Genomic DNA, 19,566 nt, shown 5'->3' with positions numbered 1-19,566 from the left:
CACATGGCATAAACTCTCCACGATACCTGCGGGGCTCTCAATCAAACCCTCTCAGGCAGGGAAACAACTTCTCTAGGGCTGAGAGAAAGAGAACACAAGTGACACATGAATGTCCTGCACGCATAATTACAACACACACACACACACACACAACAAACACACAAGGAGCTGTAAGGAGCATCAGGGCTCCTCTCCTCCCCCCCTTGCTGAGAGGCCTGGCCATGACAAAGGTCTAGCCAGCACTGTTATTTATATTATTCTTATTACTCTTACCAGTTTTTTTGAATTATAAAGAAACAACCTCATTGAGACAGCGTGTGTGACCTCCTTGCTATATTCCCCTTCTTCCGACTAGGCAGCCGCCGGCAGGGGCCAGCTTCCTCCTGGCGGAACAGGGTGCCATCCCAAGGGGCCTTTGGCTGGAAGAACTCATAGGAAGTCTTGTATGGCGATAGCAGACCCCTCTCCTCCCATCACGCCAGCGCCACTGCCACACCGGGAGCCCAAACAAATCAGTTCTGAGCCCATTTTCAACTGGAGGGCTGGTCTCTCTCTCTCTCTTTCTCTCTCGTTCTTTCTACAGAAGGAGTCTGAAGGAAAGGCTAAAGCAGGAGGCTGGGTAGTAATGATGCTCCTGATGGTGCTGTGCGCTGAACCAGCACACTGGGCACCAGCGCCACTTTCCCAGAGTCTGGTATATGTATCAAGTTTTACTCCCTTAGCCTCTGGTCATTCCCGAGCTTTTCCCCCTGGGGGAGACCTGGGCGCAGCCATTGTGCATAAAGTTGTGAGGATGTGGCCAATAAACGTTGACTGGGTGCACTGAAATCCAGAGCGATTCGTGGGCCTCTGCCTCTCAGGCCTTCAGCTGGTGCCACTGTGCCACAGCCTGTCGAGGGTGCGAAATCATATCCTTCCAGTGCTTCACCTCGCCCGGGCCACTCTTCCACGACAGGTAGATCTAGCAGAGATGGGGGAAACAAATCATACACAGATCAGAATGCAGGAGGGTCTGTCTCCTGGAAGGAGTCTCCCGGTTTTCCATCCACAGACAGCCTCCCAGGTAGAACCTCGCCCTACCCCTCTTCCAACAGCAAAGGCTCACTCCACCGTGTCCTGTCCTGTCTTCGCTTCCTCCTCTTCCCTTTAAAAGCTTTCTCCACACAACCCCCCACGTCTCTCCTTGCTGTTCTCCTGCACGCTCCACAACCATTCCTTGCTTGCCAAGTGTTTCTTTGGCACACACTTTATTCCAAACTGCTCATGTCAGAATATATCCCCTTTAACAGACAAGCTAAATGGAATAAGGGCTGCCACATTTGTTTATTCAAGGGTTTGCCCTGTTTGTATTTAAAGCATGGGATGTCTGTTGTTGTTTTTATAGCAATAGGGATATGTAAGTTTAGGGCTGGGATTGCCAGGCTCAAACCTGGAACTGCTGGGACACTTCGAGGGGCAGAGATCAGCAAAATCCTAGAGCGGGGGGGGGGACATCAGGCCCGGGGGCCGTTTAAGGCCCGTGAAATCATTTGTTCCGGCCCTAGCTCAGAAGGATCAAAGACTGGGGATCTGCCCCCTCCCACAGACAGGAATAGCCTCTATTAAAGGCAGATGTGAGTTTGTTTTGCCAAGAAAAGGAACCTTTTCCCCCCCTTGCATAAGAGTTGTTAGCTATGGAAATGCTAGGACCGCCCAAGAAATTGTGTTAACCCTTTCCCACCCGGGCCATGGAGAAACGTATTCCCTCTGTACTACAAGAGGGCTGGGGGTAGAAGTGGCGACAGTGGAGGGGTTAAAGGGGGCAGGGCCAGAATGTGCAGGGGGGGGGGCAAGTTCTTAGCCAGTGTGTCCTCATTTCATCCCTGCAGGCAGAGGTAGCAGGAGCCGGCTGTAGAATCCGGCCCTGACCATGCAGAGCAGGAGCAACTCCGGCGTGTGGCTGGACGGCTACACCCGGCTGGTGCAACAGACCATCCTGTGCCACCAGGTGGGTGAGTGCGCCACCAGCTGGATGCCTGCCTGCTTGCCCGTGTGTGTGTGGGGGGTCATCTGGGGCAGCTGCCTGCTTGGGACTTGGTTGGCTAATTTTTAAGTTGATAATTTTGTATGGCCTGGGAATGATGTTATAAATATCCAAATGGCCCTTGGCAGAAAAAAAGGTTCCCCACCCCTGTCCTAGAGCATTGGTAATGTCACTTTGTGTAGCTCTGGTGTAAGGCCAACAGTGACATTCACAAGTTCACAAGGTTGGAAGAGACCAAAAGGGCCATCCAGTCCAACCCCCTGCCATGCAGGATCCCACAATCAAAGCGCTCCCAACAGATGGCCATCCAGCCTCTGCTTAAAGACCTCCAAAGACGGGGACTCCACCACCCTCCGAGGCAGCACATTCCACCGTCGGACAGCCCTCACCGTCAGAAAGTTCTTCCTAATGTTTAGGTGGAATCGCTTTTTTATTAGTTTAAATCCATTACTCCGTGTCCTAGTCTCTGGAGCAACAGAGAACAAGCTAGTTCCCTCAACATGACATCCCTTCAAATATTTAAACATGGCTATCATGTCACCCCTTAACCTTCTGATATGTTCATGACCCTCGCCCCCCGCCCCCCATTTCCCCCCACCCCTCAGTTGTGCACTGGCAGGGGATGGGTCTGCAGAGGTCTGCCTCCTGAAAGCCGGCAAATGGCACCCCTATTTAAGGCAATGGTCTAACCTTTCTACACCCAGGGCCCACCTTCAACACCAAGGTGGCAGCGTAGGACCTGCTGAGCAACATGCACAGCACAGAAAATCACATGAAAGGAAGGAGGATCCAGAGTGACCTCACTGTTGTGGCAGAGTTCTGTACTGCACAGAGCACTGGATGAACAATTGATGGGGATGGGGGGCAGGCTAGGGGAAAACAAAGAAGGGAGAGCTTTTGTGCAGAGGGAATCTCCAAAGAATCCTGTCTACTTCTGGGTGACCTCACTGTGCTGGTCCTTCTGGTCCGCTCAGGGTCTGCCTGAGCAGAGGCAGGAGGCAGAACCACCTTGCTCTGTATGCATGTAGTCCAGCAGCATGCTTCCACAAAGCTGCAAAATAATGGCAGCTCTACAGGAAGTCACAACCCAGAAGGTGGGATTCCATGACCCACCTGGGGTCCTGACCCGTGGTTTGAATATCCCTGGTCTAGGAAAAGAAGGCCTGTAGGCAAACTCACAGGGAACACACAAGAAATGGAGAATCTCACAGACAAAGACAGAAAGATATCTACAAGGTCTGATGGTCTAATGAGACTTCCTGCAAGTACTAAGAAATGGTGACATATTTCAGAGAACAGCATAATCCATCCGACTGCGTAACACAACTAATCATGCTACGGAGGAGAAAAGCCTGGTGCCAACTTGTACACCCAGTTTCTTGTCGAGAGACGTCTCCGGCCACCGACTCTCGCTAAACTGCTTTGGGCCTCACATTTGCCAGTGGAATACTAACGGTGTGGTCCTGTTTGATGGAGCTTTTCACCCACACCAGCTGCCACCCTTCATTCCTCTTCTGCTGAACAAACGTGTTGGAGGTGTCAAAATTAGCTTCATGGCAATGCAAACAAGTGTTAATCCCTTTGTGTAGCTGTGGTTATTTTTACCTCCTGGCTTTCTCTATTGCTGCATGGAGGGGTGCGTGTGTCAGCTACTCCCCCGCAATGACAGCCAAGACTTGTCTTCCAGATTCGCTAATGGAGCTTCATGACTCTCACTCAAAGACAAATGACTTCATAACTTGATTGGAGGTTGCACAATAGTGGCAATTATTCAGTCACTCCTTATTATCACATTGCTGCGGCAGAGGTTGAGGAAGGAGAGCCATTCTAAACCTCGGGCTGCAGTCTCTTGGAACTTTCTTGGCAAGTTCTCTTCTGTTTGGGTCCTGACTCACTTGGGACTTTTGCCTCTTTTGTGGCCAGCGAACCAAATGGTCTGTGTGAATTCCACCCCTCTCCTCTTTCTCTCCCACAAAAGATGTGGAGAGAGACTTGGATTCTGCTGCACATTTAATAGAATCTGAGCTAAGATCCTATGTCTTTGCCTCTCTCCTGACGGGCTATATTTGGAGCCTTTTAAAAATGGGCGGGCAGGGAGTATTAAGAGGGTGTTTTTGAAAGGAAATGTGTTGAATTTGCCATAGTACTTTGAGGTTTTGTGTCTTTGGAGAAATAACTCATGACAAACCAAACAAAAGCCAAACTCGATACATGAATACCTTCCTAATTACTGTGGACAGAACTCCCAAAATATGAACAATCTGTTTTAAAATAACCGAAGGGGCGGCAAGGGCCTCTTATGCAACATGTGCCTTAAGCAGAGAGGCCGTCACTTTCATTCCTCAGGAAACTGAAGCACAGAGACCCTCTTCGGTCATCACCTAGAGAGCCATTGGCATAGCTGGTCATTTGACAGGAGGGTTCTGAATTCCTAGAGACGGGGCCAACCTTGCGTTTGCTAAACAGTTTTAATGTTCTTTAAGTTCTCATCTTCTCGATGCTGGTTTCATTTTATGCTGATTTTAATTTAATGTACATGTTGCTTGTTTTACTACAATGCTACATTAGGGAATAATTGAATCTCTGCAGCATGCAGCAATAATAATGAGATCGCCATGCCAATTTATCATCATTACATTAATGGAAGTTAAATTATATATATTTAATGTAAATCAGATTTGGAGCTGATTAATTTCTTATAAAGCGCTGCTTATAATCTTGCATTTTTAAACAACAGGCCAGGTCTCCAGCTGATAAGAATTTGCATTCCTTATTCTCTACATTTAAATGAGCCATACTGATGTATGCTAAGGAAAAGCCAAATTGCACAGGGGAATGGGCCAGTGCCGAATGACATCTGATGAAGGAGAATGACGGCTGGCTTGGCAGGTCCTTCACCGGGCATCCAGCTTGCAACTGCGCCCACGATACAAAGCTGCTAAAACTGGCATGGTGCTTTTGGGTTATAATCTCGGAGCACAGCAAAGGAATTACATGGGCCTTCTCCTAAGGGGAGAGACCATTCAATAGCTTTGTTGTGCACCTAAATCAAAGTTCATTGGTAGAGCACACACTTTATATGTATAAGGTCCCAGGTTCTAATCTAGCACTGTCATTTTTAAAAAGGCGCAGTGCTAGAAAAACAACTGTCAGAAGCTCCCTAGAGCCACTGCTTATCAGAGTAGGAAGTTCTGGACTAGAGAGACCTAGTGTTGTGGGTCAGTCAGGACTGGATGGCAGTGAGGACTCATCAGGGGAAGAGGGGCCCTGTGTAGCCAACCCAGAGCTAACAGAAAGCATCCAGCAAGGGACTGAGGCTCAGACGGAGCTGGGCAAGGAAGCACAGCCTCCCCTCAGTCCTGAGTCAGCAGACGAAGGGCAAGCAGTGGGGCCTGGCCCTCCCAGATCACCTACACCTTTGCAGCAACGTAGGAAGAGACTGCCAAGGGAGTTGCGAGAGAGAAGACACAGTGCTCGCCTGGCAGCTGTTGGCTAATAGTGGAGGTGAATTGTTGCAGGATTCTGACTGAATTAGTGGGAGCCAAGCATAAAAGGCTCTTGGGGGAATATGTTGGGCGTGGCTATAACGAGTACAGCAAACGCTTACCTGACGCCACTCTGTTGCCTGGACCTCAGACCTTAGCTTGATTAATAGTGCTGGCTAACCCTCGATAGCTGACCTTGGACTGAAAAACTCTGACTCCTGGAACCCTCCTTGCTCTCTGCTACCAAGACGCTGCAACCTGACACCTGGAGCCTGCTAAGCAGAACACGGAGGGTCTTGTGATCAGTGCAAACATACCTATGGAACAGAAGTATGCTCAGAATTCAGGTGACCAGCCCCACCAAAGCCTGAGAGAGTAGTTTTGCCACAGCCTGAAAATTACAGTGCGCTGCAGTTATCCTGGACTTTCATTTTACACCACACTATAAATAGAGTTTCATTAGATTCAGTTTTATCCTAAGCAAGTTCCTGCCCTCCAGAGGGATGAGGGTTGCAGAAGTGTTCAGGAGCAAAGAAAGATTGTATACAATATTCCAATTGTGCTATTCCACTTGTTGATTGCATGGGTTAAGCCTGAGAATGTGGGATCTCAGCTAAACTTACAGGACCAGGTTAAAACATGTTCCCTAGCTTAGTTCATCTAGAACTGTCTGTAGACACAGAGTGTTTTTCGGTACAGCTGCAACCCCTTGTTTCTATATGCTGGCGAGCTTTATCTCTTTGGTACAATACTACAGTACTTGGAAATACTGTTGCATCATAGGAACAAATGTATGAATACATCACACACACGTCTTGAATGAGAAAGGATGCACAGCCCATTTACTCTCCTCCTAATTGCAACATCTGGTGGTAATATAGTACCAGATGTTCTAGTTTAAGCACAAATATGAAACCTTTTAAAAGAAACAGCATACTCACAATGACATACAAGCATGGCACTCATAAACAGGATTATTTAGGGACCAGATAGGGAGTAATATTATCATGATTGGTTTGCTAGTAGCTGCTGATTTAGGAATGATTCAGATCCTCTGGAACCCACAACTGGATGAGACTGACTCACCAAGGAACAACATATCCGTACAGAGTTGGCAATTCAAAGGTCAGAGAAGACACATTAGACAGATGCAAAGCATTCAGCATATTCATACTCTTGAGATTTCACCGCTGTTGTACTTGGAGGGTCTAGCAACCTGCATGACAGGATCAGTTTTTCTAATAAAGAATCAGGTGGCTAGTTGTGAAATGTAAGAATTTTAACTTGACTTTTTAATATAATCAAGTTTCTAGGTCTCATTATCTTATATTCTAATAGTGAAGTTGCCCAAATCTTTGGATACTTAAATCTGTTGGCTGGAGCTGTGAGCAGGCAAGACAGATCTTTCTACAAACCTGAAAAGAGCCCCAGGTTTGCAGAAAAATGTGAAATCTAAAAAAGAAAAAGAATAAAAAAGAATTGAGGTTTTTTAAAAAACTAAAATAATAAAAGGAGTACCTGTAGCATTAAAAAAAAAAGGATTCCCTCAGTGGCTGTTGCTAGACAACCAGACCATTCTAGGCTTCAGCTTCTGTGAGCAAAAGTCAGAGGGGGGGGGGAGCAGATCCTTCCTAGAGTGGTTTTGGCCTCCAAGGGAGGACTCATTGGGGCCTGTGCCTGGTAGCAACCTTTGGGTGACTTGATACTACCTGACTTTCATGATTCAACTAGGCCTAGCTGCTTGCTACTGTTCAACAGCAGGCACTCTATAAAAAACCAATGTGGTATAGCTGTTAGCGTTTCAGAGTAGAGTCTGGGAGACCCAGGTTCCAAGTTGGCAGCCATCACCACATCCTGGGGCAGGGAGTTCCACAATTTAACTATGTGTTGTGTGAAAAAATACTTCCTTTTATCGGTTTTGAATCTCTCACCCTCCAGTTTCAGCAGATGACCCCGCGTTCTAGTATTATGAGGGAGAAAAACTTCTCCCTGCCCACTCTCTCTAAACCATGCATAATTTTATAGACCTCTATCATGTCTCCCCTCAGCAGCCTTCTTTCCAAGCTAAACAGCCCTAAGCGTTTTAACCGCTCCTCATAGGGCAGTTGCTCTAGTCCCCTGATCATTTTGGTTGCTCTTTTCTGCACCTTCTCAAGCTCTGTAATATCCTTTTTTAGGTGTGGTGACCAGAACTGTACATAGTATTCCAAGTGTGGTCTCACCATAGACTTGTACAAGGGCAGTATGATATCAGCAGTTTTATTCTCTATTCCTTGCCTAATTATGGCCAGCATGGCATTTGCCTTTTTTACAGCAGCCGCACACTGGGTTGACCTCTTCATCGAGTGATCCGCAACCACCCCAAGATCCCTTTCTTGATCTGTTGCTGCCAGCACAGATTCCATCAGTGTATATGTGAAGTTGGGATTTTTTGCCCCAATATGCATCACTTTACACTTACTCACATTGAATCTCATTTGCCATTTTAATGCCCATTCTTCCAGTTTGAAGAGATCCTTTTGGAGCTCTTCACAGTCCGATTTTGTTTTAACCACCCTAAATATTTTGGTGTCATCTGCAAACTTGGCTACTTCGCTGTTCAACCCCAACCCCAGGTCATTAATAAACAGGTTGAAAAGCACCAATTCCAACACAGATCCCTGAGGCACCCCACTGCTCACATCCCTCCATTGGGAGAACTGACCATTGATTCCTACTCTCTGCTTCCTATTTTTCAGCCAGCTCTCAATCCATAAGAGGATTTGTCCCCTTATCCCATGACTATGAAGTCTGCTTAGCAGTCTTTGGTGGGGGACTTTGTCAAAAGCCTTTTGGAAATCCAAATACACAATGTCCACAGGCTCATTCCTGTCCACATGCTTATTGACACTTTCAAAAAACTCTAATAGGTTCGTGAGACAGGACCTACCTTTACAGAAGCCATGTTGGGTTTTGCTCAGCATGCCTTGCCCTTCTATCTCTTTGGTATAAAGAAAGAAATATATGGATATATAAATATAGCTGAAAATGATAATCAGATGAAAGGTAGGTTGGTGAATGGCTGAGAAGGAGAGAATAAGGCAGGGAAACGGGAGAGGATATGGGAGTTACCAGGGGAGGGAAAGAGGAACCAGTGTGGGGAGGAGGATACAGGGGAAAGTGAGGTGGTTCCACCCCACAAGTCCTTGAGGGTTCCCTACCAAGCAAGTGGGCCTGGCCCAGTACCCGGCACCACACAACTGGGCCACAGATTTTCTAGGTAGAGGCTGTGAGGGGGAAGAGACGGAAAGCTTAAGACAGAGGGCAGATAAAGGTAGGTTGGCTGTTGGGTGGGAAGGAGACGGGGTTGCCAACTCCAAGTTAGGAAATTCCTGGAGATTTGGGGTGGGAGTGGTGGAGCCTGGGGAGGGTGGGGTTAGAGGAGGTGAGGGACCTCAAAGGGGTACAATGCCATAGACTCCACCCTTGAAACAGCCATTTCCTCCAGGGGAACTAGGGTTGCCAACCCCCATGTGGGGGCTGGGGATCTCCCAGAATAACAACCACTCTCCAGATGAAAGAGATCAATTTCCCATGAGAAAATGGCTGCCTTGGAGGGTGGACTCTATGACATTGTACCCTGCTGCAATCGCCTCCCTCCCCAAATCTCACCCTCCCAAGACCCCACTTCCAAATCTCCAGGAATTTCCTACCTCATTGCACAGCTTCGCATCCCCCCACTTGTGATTCTCAATCATTCTTTCATCCCACTGTTAAATGACTCCACCACCTCTTCCACTATACCATATTTTGATAGGGGAACCTCCTCCCTAATTCCTACAAAATTTGCCACCAGATTCAGCAATGTAAGGTCAGTACATATGTGATGATTTCCTCTATTTGCATAATTTATCATGATCATGGCATCTTGTCCTGGCTGAACAATCTGCTGTGGACACCGGAGTTCAAATGCACCCGGGGAACTGCCCTGCCTAGGCAAGAAAACCCCCAAAGCACAACTTCCCAAAATGTCAAAGACAAAGACTGGGGCAAATATATATGCTAGTGCGAAAACAAGCTCTTTATTCTGAAGATACTGACATTGATTAAAATGCCAAACAGATTTTAAAGTGAATCCTGATCAGGGTTTGTGTGTTCTTTTTCTTCCAGTAGAGGTATGTCTCACAGCTCTTTACTTACAGAAGTGTGTTCTGCAAACAGACCCCTGCCCAGAACTGTTTTCCATTCATTCCAACAGAAGGAACCTATCTGTACACTCACTGTTTTATGAAGCTGCGTCCAGTAAAAACGGTGCAGCTGAGTACTTATCAGGATCAATATCTGGATCAAGGAACTTGCAGTTTCTGCCTGATTTGAGGTTTGAGTACAGACCTTTAGACCCAGCTGTGCTTTATACTTATTTCTATATATTTATCTGTTTCCTAAGGAACATGCTGTTCTGAGGCTATATTCAGCTGAAATCTTTGACAAAAGGCAACTGACTGAAAAATGAAACCCTAATGCAACCTATGTCAGGCTAGAACTGTCTTTCTCAATCTTTAACCGCAAACTCTGGACACAAACCCCAAACTCTGAACACAAACTCCAAACTCTGGACACAAAAGAGCTGCCATTGGGAATGCAGAATCGTCTGTCTGGAGCGTCAAGTGTTGTGTCCCACAGGAGTTTGTTCTCTCACCAATTCTCTTTAATGTTTATGTCCAGAAGCTGAATGAGATTATCCACAGCTTTGGAGCTGGCTGTTATCAATGTGCAGATAACACCCAACTTATATCTATTGCTACATGCTATGTTTTTGCTTGGGGCATCCCCAGCTTGGGTGAAGAGGTCTGTTCTGAAGTCCCACTCTTCCCAGGCCCCTGGGGGACCTGATTTGGATTAGGACCGCAGCATACAGAGAGAGACCTTTCCCCTGCACCAAACAGCTCTGGGGAAGGGGGGAGGTACTATCTGCCCTAATGTAGCATTTAGCTTATCAGGATACATGCAGCCTTCAGTGGGGCAAGTAGTGCCCCCGGCTATTTTGGCTCAGGAAAATGGTAAAGGGGAGGTCTAAGACCCCCCCCCCTCTTTATGCACTATGGCACCAATCCAAATCAGCCCTCCCTGCACGCTTGGGAAACACCAAACTTCAGAATAAGCCTATGCACCTGGCCCTGGGAAGTCCCTGGGGAAAAGTTACTATGTAGTTAGGCCCTAAACTTCTGAGTGCAAATCATCTCAATCCTAAGCGAGTACTCGGATACTGTGGTTAAGCAGACAAGGGAAACAGGATGAAACTTTATTCAGATGATAGTAGTTGATGCTAGTTGGGGAAGCTGATATTCTGGAAGAAGTTGATTTACTAATTCTGTACTGAGTAAGATTTTTATTGGCTGACCACATTAAGAGGCCAGAAATGCTCTTGGACTTGTTAATGGAGAGGGAGGTTGGTGAAGTGTGCCTTTCTCCCTCTTATCTTTACTTGATCTGGCCACCTCGACCTATTCTTCAATATCCTCTAGAGTGGGTTATTGTGTAATGTACTTTACACTGGGCTGCCCTCAAAGACCACTTGAAGCTTCAATTACTACATTACTACAATTAGTACTGCTCATTGATTCATTGGGGCCAGTGGGTGTATCTTTTGCCATACCAGTTTTAAAACATCTCCACTGGTTGCTTAGTTGTCCGGGTTCATTTCAAGGTGCTGCTTCTTACCTTTAAAACCCTGCATGACCCACACATCTGAAGGCCTGCCTCACCCCAGATGACTTTGTGCTCCAGGGGCATTTGGTTTGGTCTGCCCAGAGACTCTCTTGCTTGTCGTGATTCTGTTCCAGAGGCCTGCGTTTCCACTGCCTGTTCCTCTGCCTTTTTGTTCATGGCTCCAGTTTTGCAGAATGGGCTCCTGGAGGCAGAGTGCAAAAAGCACTTTCCCAGCCTTCCAAAAGGCCCTAAAGGCTGTGCTGTTTCAATGAGCCTCCTCTTGAATCTGTCAGTAGGGCTTTACTGTGTGTAGCTGAGCAGTAAGTTAGCATTTAGTTGGTAAGCTCATGTAATGTTACTGGAGGCACTGTTTTTTTATTGTATTAGGGTTTTGTTTGTATCTTATGGTATCTAGATTTTAACAGGATTATGTAATTATCCCAGAGGGCAGGAAAATTTTTAAAACACACAAACAACTTGCAACATGGGATCCACATTTATGATCCTAAAGGCCCATCTTTCTCCTCTCTATAGTAAGGCCAAGATGCAAAGGATGTAGGGTTGCCAGATCTGGGTTGGGAAAATACCTGGAGTTTTTGGGGGTGGAGCCTGAGGAAGGCAGAGTTTGGGGAGGGGAGGGACTTCAATGGGGTGTAATGCCATAGAGTTCACCCTCTAAAGCAGCCATTTTCTCTAGGGGAACTGATCTTGGTAATCTAGAGATCAATTGTAATAGCAGGAGATCGCCAGGTGCCATCTGGAGGTTGGCAACCCTAAAAGGATTAGATGTCTCCTCTGCTTTTAAGAGTGATGCAGGAGAGGAAATTTTGGCATGGGCAGTTTTTCTACATAACAAGCTACACTGGCCACAATACCTATGAATGATTCAAGGTACAGGAGCTTCATCCTACTTTGCATCTGTTCTCCTCCCTTTAAAAAAGAAGAAATGGTTGTAATGCCACTCATGAATCCTGACTCACCCTTTAAAGATGAGTGATTAACGTCCCACTTCCCAAAAGTGAAAGCAACGTAACAGATTAGACAAATATCTTATTTGGTCTTCCTTAGGAGTAAATTACGTTTTCCACACAAATATGCATAATGAAGTCCAGACTTTAAAAATGAAATGCCACCCTCAGGAGGCTGCAAATTTGAGTAAAGTGGTAGAGGGAGTAAAAAAGGAGATGCTTAATTTTTTCCCTGATGGATACTTTTCTGCTTAGAACGACTCCTGCCAAAACTGCTTTTCCCCTTGAAGAGGTCTAAATGTTATGGGGAGGAAGGAAAGCAGCTTGAGCTAATTTGGGGGTGGAAAAATGGCCAGCAAGAAAGAGGTTGAGTATCCCTTCCCACCTGCCACTCCTCCTCTCAAAATTGCAGCGACCTGTCTTTCCTTGAAAAGAAATTTGGGCTTTGTTACATGCACTTGCTACACCAAGAGTTTCTGGTTCTCAAAATTCTAGGCTGGTATGACATCTCCAGCATTTACAAAAGGGTTGAAACTTCAAGGAACAAGAGGCATCCTTTCCCTCCTTGCCCTCCACCCCATTATTCTGTTCTTATTTCTGCCTTGATCTTCTCTCCTCCGACTGCGCTGCCCTCAGCCACTAGAAGGCCTCCTGTGTGCTGCCCAGAAACTCCCACCCCGAATACCTGTGTAGTGACAGTGTTCTTTCTTCACATTCCTTCTCAAAATCCATCTTTGTTTGCAAGGCCTTTGTCTTAACCCCATAATCCTGACCCCCACAAATGAAACAAAGCCTCAGTAATGTTGCTACAGTTGCTCGCATTCATCCCTGGTTGCCCTGGATTCTCTCCCTTTTTTATTACTATTAAAATAATTTATATACATCCCCTTGACTCTCTTATCCCTTCTCTCCTTTTGCTAATGTTGCTGTGTACAGTGCCATGTATTTAATACTGCAATCTAATTAATAGTATTGCTAACAGGGCATTGTGGGTATTGTTGCATAAGAACAGAGAAGAATGTTAAACCTCCCGATGTGCAAGCATGTTTATTTTCCCCATGTTGCGTGCTGATCTCTCTATTCTTAAGAGCTTTACAAAATGGTATGAGAATATTTTAGATCCTCGTGAAAAACTACAGCATTTCCGGACAGGTTCCTCACAATACCTGACAGAAGGAGGCAGTATTGGCTTCCTGTGAGGATGGGACTGAAGGAACAGAAGTAGATCCCTGCCATTGGTTGTACTCCTTCTCCAGCTAGGTCAGGATTCAGGAAGAGCCTGCCTGTGCAAACAACTGCATAATCCTCACTGAGGCCCCAGATGCCACCTCCCCCCCAATCAATAATTCACTGTCCTTTTCATCTTGGGATCAAATCCTGGGATCAAACAACTCCATTTTTAAGGGTAATAAAATGCATCCTAGCTGACTACAATATTTGCTTCTGTTCATGTGCTTTTATTCTGCTGCAGGCCATATGCTTGTTTTTGCCAGTTGCTTGGGGCACCTCTGACCACCATTGCTGTTGTTGCTGCCTGTACACCTGTTCGAACATCACAACTGAAGTGGGGCAACAGAAGGTTGTTTTTTTAAACGTACGTGACTGTATACACGCCTGGTAATTTCCTTCCCTCTGTTGTGTCATGAGTTCATCTCTGCTGACACAGTTCACTCACCTTCTGCTCATTCACCTGCCGTCTTGACCAATTTAACCCCTGTCGACAAGGGCGTGCACACGATCTTGTAAGCTCCTTGGATGGGACAACTCACCTTTCCAATGACATCATTCCGGCTGAGCTTGTCCTTATCCATGACAGTGATGATAATGGTTGTCTCTCTCAGCTTCTCTGTGGGGATGTCAAAGATGAAGGACTCATTGAAGACAGGGTTCAGGCACCGCTTCATCACAACCGTCTTCTTCTTTTCCACCCTCTTGTCTTTGTACATCAGCCACACCTTCACGTAGGGGTCTGGCAAAGGAAAAGACAAAATGAATAGCTGTGGGAGGGCTAAGAGTGCCCTCCCAGAACATAATGCAGCTCCAGTATGCAGCTCTATCAGACCTGTTAACTATAGATCATTTGATTGCCTGAATGATTGATTGAAGATATTTTTATCTCACCTTTTTCAGCCTGACACAGCCACAAAACTTTGGCTAACAGTAAAAGTAAAAACATAAAACAATGCACAGAGAATCAACACTAAAACAGAGTAATAAGCAATAAACATCCTCCCCCCCCCCAAACCAATGAGCCACTTTACACTGATGAGGATTTACATGAATTTAAAAAGCACAGTGAGGTTCGGTTTTATTTACACAAAAATATGAAGTTATTAAATTGCGTTCCTTATGGGAAAATGGGGAGGCTTATTCCAGATTAATTTTATACTCCAGTCTGTCCCACCTTGGGAGTTCTATCCCATTGCCAGAGATTCATTTTATCACAATTTCTTTTCAAACCAAATACATTTACATAGATAATGGACTAGCCAATTATGCAAATAATTACTCAGTTACTTTGTCAATGCCCAAGTATGATCAATTACTCAATATGGATACAGGACAAGCTAAATCGTGCTCAGTTTCAAGTGCACGTTTCTCCCAAAACATCATGCTAGATTAGGGGTTGGGTTTGTTTTGTGTGTGTATGTGCTGTTGTTTTTTGCTCTCATTTGTACCAGCTAGAGACATGTCAGGCTGCCACAGCTAGCAGCTGCATGGCTGATAACAACACTCTGGAGTTTGTTTGCTTGTACCACCAGCAGCCTCCCAGGCTGAACACTTAAGGCAATAACACACAAGAAGCTGTGAAATCCATGATTGCATCTTCCCAGCATTTTAAAACGGCGAATAGCTACTGCATCCTCCCCAATTCAATTTAGAGCAACAGCACATGGGGAAAAGGGATTTAACTCTTCTGATCTGCACAGTTTTCTAAATCAAACCTAACCCCCTACCCCTGCAGAGTTATTAGTACTAGAAAGGAAGGGTTCTTGTCCTCTTTTCTCTCTTGTCAATTTAATAACCTCACCGGATGGAGATTATTTTTGACTGAGAACATAATATGGGGGCAAAGGGTAAAATGATTCTTCCCCAGCACAGTGGCCCATATCTGAATTTGGGGAGGGGGGTCCATACAATACCAATTAGCTTTTACGAATTTCAGCTTTCCCAGCATCTTATCTATTTTGGACCTAAGAGTTTGTTCTTTAATCAGGGTTTCTAGCAGTTCTGAACCATCATGTTCCAAGAGGTAGATTTCTAATAAAGAGGTAGTTTTCTAATAAAATCTTCCAAACCAACATATTTCCTGTTTCTCCTACTATAGACCTTTCCAGGGAAGGCAATTTACCTCCTCAGCAAATAATCCACAGATTTCATCCTCCTTGGTGCAGAAGAGAGAATGAGCGAGTGAGAGAAAAATATCTTTCTTCCACTACAAGCTGCATAAGGTATTTGAAGGTATTGCCCTTTTGATACTGAGCAAGAATGAAGGAAATTCCTCTCCTTCAACTGGGCAGAGAAACTTCTAAAATGTCCAGATTTCGAACTTTATTATACTGGAGACCCCTATTCAATTTTGCTTAGAGACTTACTTAAAAAGAAACATGAGAACTTGTACGTTGTTACAATAGATTATTGCGTGATAGTGATCTGTGAGGAAAGGGTGGCTATGGGGGCCAAGGCAAGGGAAATTGTACCAGTGTTGGTGGGACCAGTAAAAATTCACAACTTTCTGCCCACACGATGTCCAAAGGCACTTTGACTGCAATCTTTTCCAAAAGATTGTATGGTCTAAAACGCATGGTCACTTAGCACAGTTCCAGCCCTGTTCCATCCCCGTTCCACCCAGGATCAAATGAACCCACATTACCTGGAACGAGCAGGTAATGTGCAAATGGATCCATGTAAACAGAAAATGCGGGTTCCTGCTGAGTAAGCCCTTCCCCCCAACCCCAGCTCCTGGTGATTGGTCCTTTCGAATTGACTAATGGAGGCTTCCCTCCACCACTTGTAATTTTAAAAGCATTTTAAGAACTAAAAAAACAAAAAACGGAGCTACCTGAAAGAGGGGGGGGGGAATCCAAGCCTCGTTTTAAAAAAGACTTTCTTTGGGCGAAAACGCACCGACGCTTTAGCCTCCTTTCTTCCCTGTTCCAGCCAGGATGCAGCCAGGATCGAACGCACGTTCGTGCGTTCGATCCTGGCTGAATCCTGGCTGGAACAGGGAAGAAAGGAGGCTAAAGCGACGGTGTGTTTTCGCCCTTTTTCTCAGAAAAAGCTCCTAAGTAGCAGCAGGCAGGAAGCATTTGAATTCCTGCCTCTTCACAAACTGCCTCATGATTGATGCCAATCATCTGTGTTTCCCCTATTTCTGTTTCTGTTTCTCCCAGAAGAGGAATGGGAAAAGGCGGGTTCATTTCGCTTCGATACAGGGCTGAAAGAAGAGTAAATAAGGTCCCGTCCGTTTGCGAAGATTTGATCCTGGGTGAAACTGGGAGGGAACTGGGCTGGAACTGGGCTAACTGACCATGCATTTTAGACCTATGCAATCAGGTTTGGGAATGATACCAGCAAAGCAAAAGAAAACCTAGAAGAAAGATGAATAGAGGACCATGTTGTGTGGATGCTCCTGAAAATAGTGCTGCTGTAAGGAATAGGGATGTTATCCCAGGCTTGACCCATCTACACTGGCTCCCAATCTGTTTCCGGGCACAATTCAAGGTGTCGATATTGATCTTTAAAGCCCTTATATGACTAGCAAACTTGAAGGACTACCTACTCCCATACAAACGTAACCAACCGCTACAGTCATCTTTGAAGGCCCTGCTTTGGGTGCCCCTGCCTTCTGAGATTAGGTGGGTGACAACCTGGGAGAGGACCTATTCAGCCCTGACCCCCAAACTCTGCAACTCTCTCCCCCTGGAGACTCGTCTGTCCCCTTCTGTTGCTTCCTTCCATCAGCGGGTGAAGACTTTTTTGTTTCATCTGGTATTCCCTCAGTGACCCCGTTGTTCTGATTTTTGTTTTTATGTTTTCGTATGTGTATTTTAGCTTGGTTTTAATTGTTTTAATGATGTGTTTGGTTTTAACGGTTTTGAAGATGTGTTTTTTAATGTATGTTTTTAATCTGTTAGCTGCCTTGGTGGCCCTGATGAAAGCAGAATTTTTTTTGAATAAACAAAACAAAATAATAGCTGGAACAAAATCCATGTGGAAACTGCCCTGGTCATCACAGCGATTGTGATTATGCATAGATTCTGGCCAGGTTTACTGGAAACTGATAAATGCCCAGAAAGAGTCATTTCTGGCTCTCTTAGATGAGAGGCACAAAATGCCATTTTATACAGAAGGCTGTCCTGATATGGAATACCTGATGTTCCCCCAATGTCCATGGCTTTAAGATTCCGAGCTTTTATAATATTCACTACAATAGAGTTAGCGGAAGGGTTGTAGCAAAGGGACAGAAGTAGCTCTCCTCGGCTTCCCTGCAGAGAAGAAAGGGACAGAGATTTAGGAATTCCTAAGACCTTTAACATTGTGCATCACTAATGTACATTGCAATAAATGCAAACAATGTTTAAAATATGGACTGAAATAATCCTAAAACAATTCAGGGCCTTGTCTGCTTCCCTCATAGAACATGACTTCAAATATGCTTTCACTGTGTGATCAGTTACTAAGGCTGCAATTCTGAAAGGGAGGAGGGGGCTAAGCTCCTTAGGAGACGATGTTACCCCGCACTGGCATAAGTGCCCCTTTAACCCAGGATAAGGGGCACTTATGCTGTCTCAGGGGCAAACATGCTGGCATCGGGGAGCCGCAGAGCTGTGCCAGCCGCTGCTGGCAGGGAATTCCCAGAAGGGAAAGCTGGCTTGGAGGGCCTTAGGCAGCTCCACGTCCAGGAACGCCCTCCAAGCCGGCTTTCCCTTCTCAGAATTCCCTGCCAGCAGCGGCTGGCACAGCTCCGCGGCTCCCCGATGGTGATTGCCTAACCCCTTCCACCCTGGGAATACCCCCTTGCGCTGTGGAATTGCTACGCTACCTTTTTGGGTGGTGCAGCCTCACTGTTTTCAATGGGGGCATTTCCCTGCTTTTCTATTTTTAGCTCCTTTTATTTTATTTTCTGCGGCCGGGAAGCCTCTGTGGAGGCAGTGGGGCTGCGCTGCTCCCGGCCACTGCCTAACTGCCCCCCCTTCAGGAACGGGCTGCAAATGTGAGAAAGAATTACCCAACACTGGTTGACATTAGGATTTAAATCAGGCTTGTCTTGACACTGACCAACGTAAGAAAATGCTAAGAACTGGTTCAAGTGAAGCTGGACCAGAAATAAACCTGAGACATGGCCATGTTGCCCTTTTGGAATTTAATTGGAGGACAAAAGCCGAATTAAGATAGTATGACAAACTGCAAATAAGCAGTCTGGAACTTCCCACAGGCCAGGCTTCTAAAGTGGGTTTTGAATTCCAGCCTGCGTGAAATAAGTTCCAATTACCAAGGCACCTGTCTGTGAATGTCCTGTTGAGGGCTTGATCAAACTGGTAAATTTTGCATCAAGCTCCATGCAGGGGGTGGGGTGGAAGGAGCAAGGGGCTGGCACAAGCCCACAACAAGCAGTGATGTATCTGATTGGAGTTCAAATGCAGTTTGTTGTGATCTATGTGCAGGGAAGGTTTTTTTGGGGAAAGGCACAATTACTGGCAAGATCTCTTCATGAATATATTTAATATTTTAAGAGCATTTGTTATTACTCTTATACCTCACAATAACTTTGTTTGCAGTAACCCACTGTGAATAACTTTGTTATCCACCCAGGCAAAACCATTTTTGGAAGCAAAGAGACTGGCACCATGGGCATTTCATTGTTTCCATCAATAGTCAGTGGGTATACAACCAGACAGCTGTCCACTTACATAGGCATTCCTGAGTAATTAAAAAACACAGAGCTGTTTTATACCCAGTCTGTATATTGGTCCATTTTGGTCCATCTAGCCAATATTGTCTACTTTTACTAGCAGAGGCTCTCCGGGATCTATGCAGGCCTTTCTTATCACCTGCTACCTGATAGAAATGCTGGGAATTAAACCTCAGATAGTCTGCATGCAAAACTTGCACTCAACCAAGGAGCTATGTCTCTTCTCTAATGGGTGTGCCATCTGATAATCACACAAGTATGCATATATTTATTAACTTGCTTCTCCTGATCCCCCCCAAGGGCACTTGGGGGTAGTCTATATTAAAAAGGTAAAGGTTCCCTGTGCAAGCACCGGGTCATTCCTGACCCATGGGATAACGTCACATCCCGACGTTTATTAGGCAGACTTTGTTTACGGGGTGGCTTGCCAGTGCCTTCCCCAGTCATCTTCCCTTTACCCCCAGGAAGCTGGGTACTCATTTTACC

At 45.7% G+C, this 19,566-nt stretch overlaps 1 protein-coding gene across 2 annotated transcripts in view; it reads right to left on the bottom strand.

Annotated features, from left to right (window-relative positions):
* Positions 1 to 381: 381 nt before the first annotated feature.
* Positions 382 to 19,566, bottom strand: part of SYT7 (synaptotagmin 7) — a 79,965-nt gene continuing 60,780 nt past the window's right edge. For both annotated transcript variants that reach the window (XM_056850978.1, XM_056850979.1), the window contains exons 6-8: positions 17,539 to 17,653; positions 13,934 to 14,133; positions 382 to 961 (exon numbers count right to left, since the gene is read on the bottom strand). In XM_056850978.1, the coding sequence (XP_056706956.1) occupies positions 857 to 961; positions 13,934 to 14,133; positions 17,539 to 17,653 (420 nt within the window). In that variant the 3' untranslated portion in view covers positions 382 to 856. The remainder of the gene's footprint in view (positions 962 to 13,933; positions 14,134 to 17,538; positions 17,654 to 19,566) is intronic.

The sequence above is a fragment of the Euleptes europaea genome, chromosome 6 (genome assembly GCF_029931775.1).
Source record: "Euleptes europaea isolate rEulEur1 chromosome 6, rEulEur1.hap1, whole genome shotgun sequence".
Classification (NCBI taxonomy): Eukaryota; Metazoa; Chordata; class Lepidosauria; order Squamata; family Sphaerodactylidae; genus Euleptes; species Euleptes europaea.
Note: the sequence above shows the minus strand (reverse complement) of the source record. Positions and strands in the feature narration are given on the sequence as shown.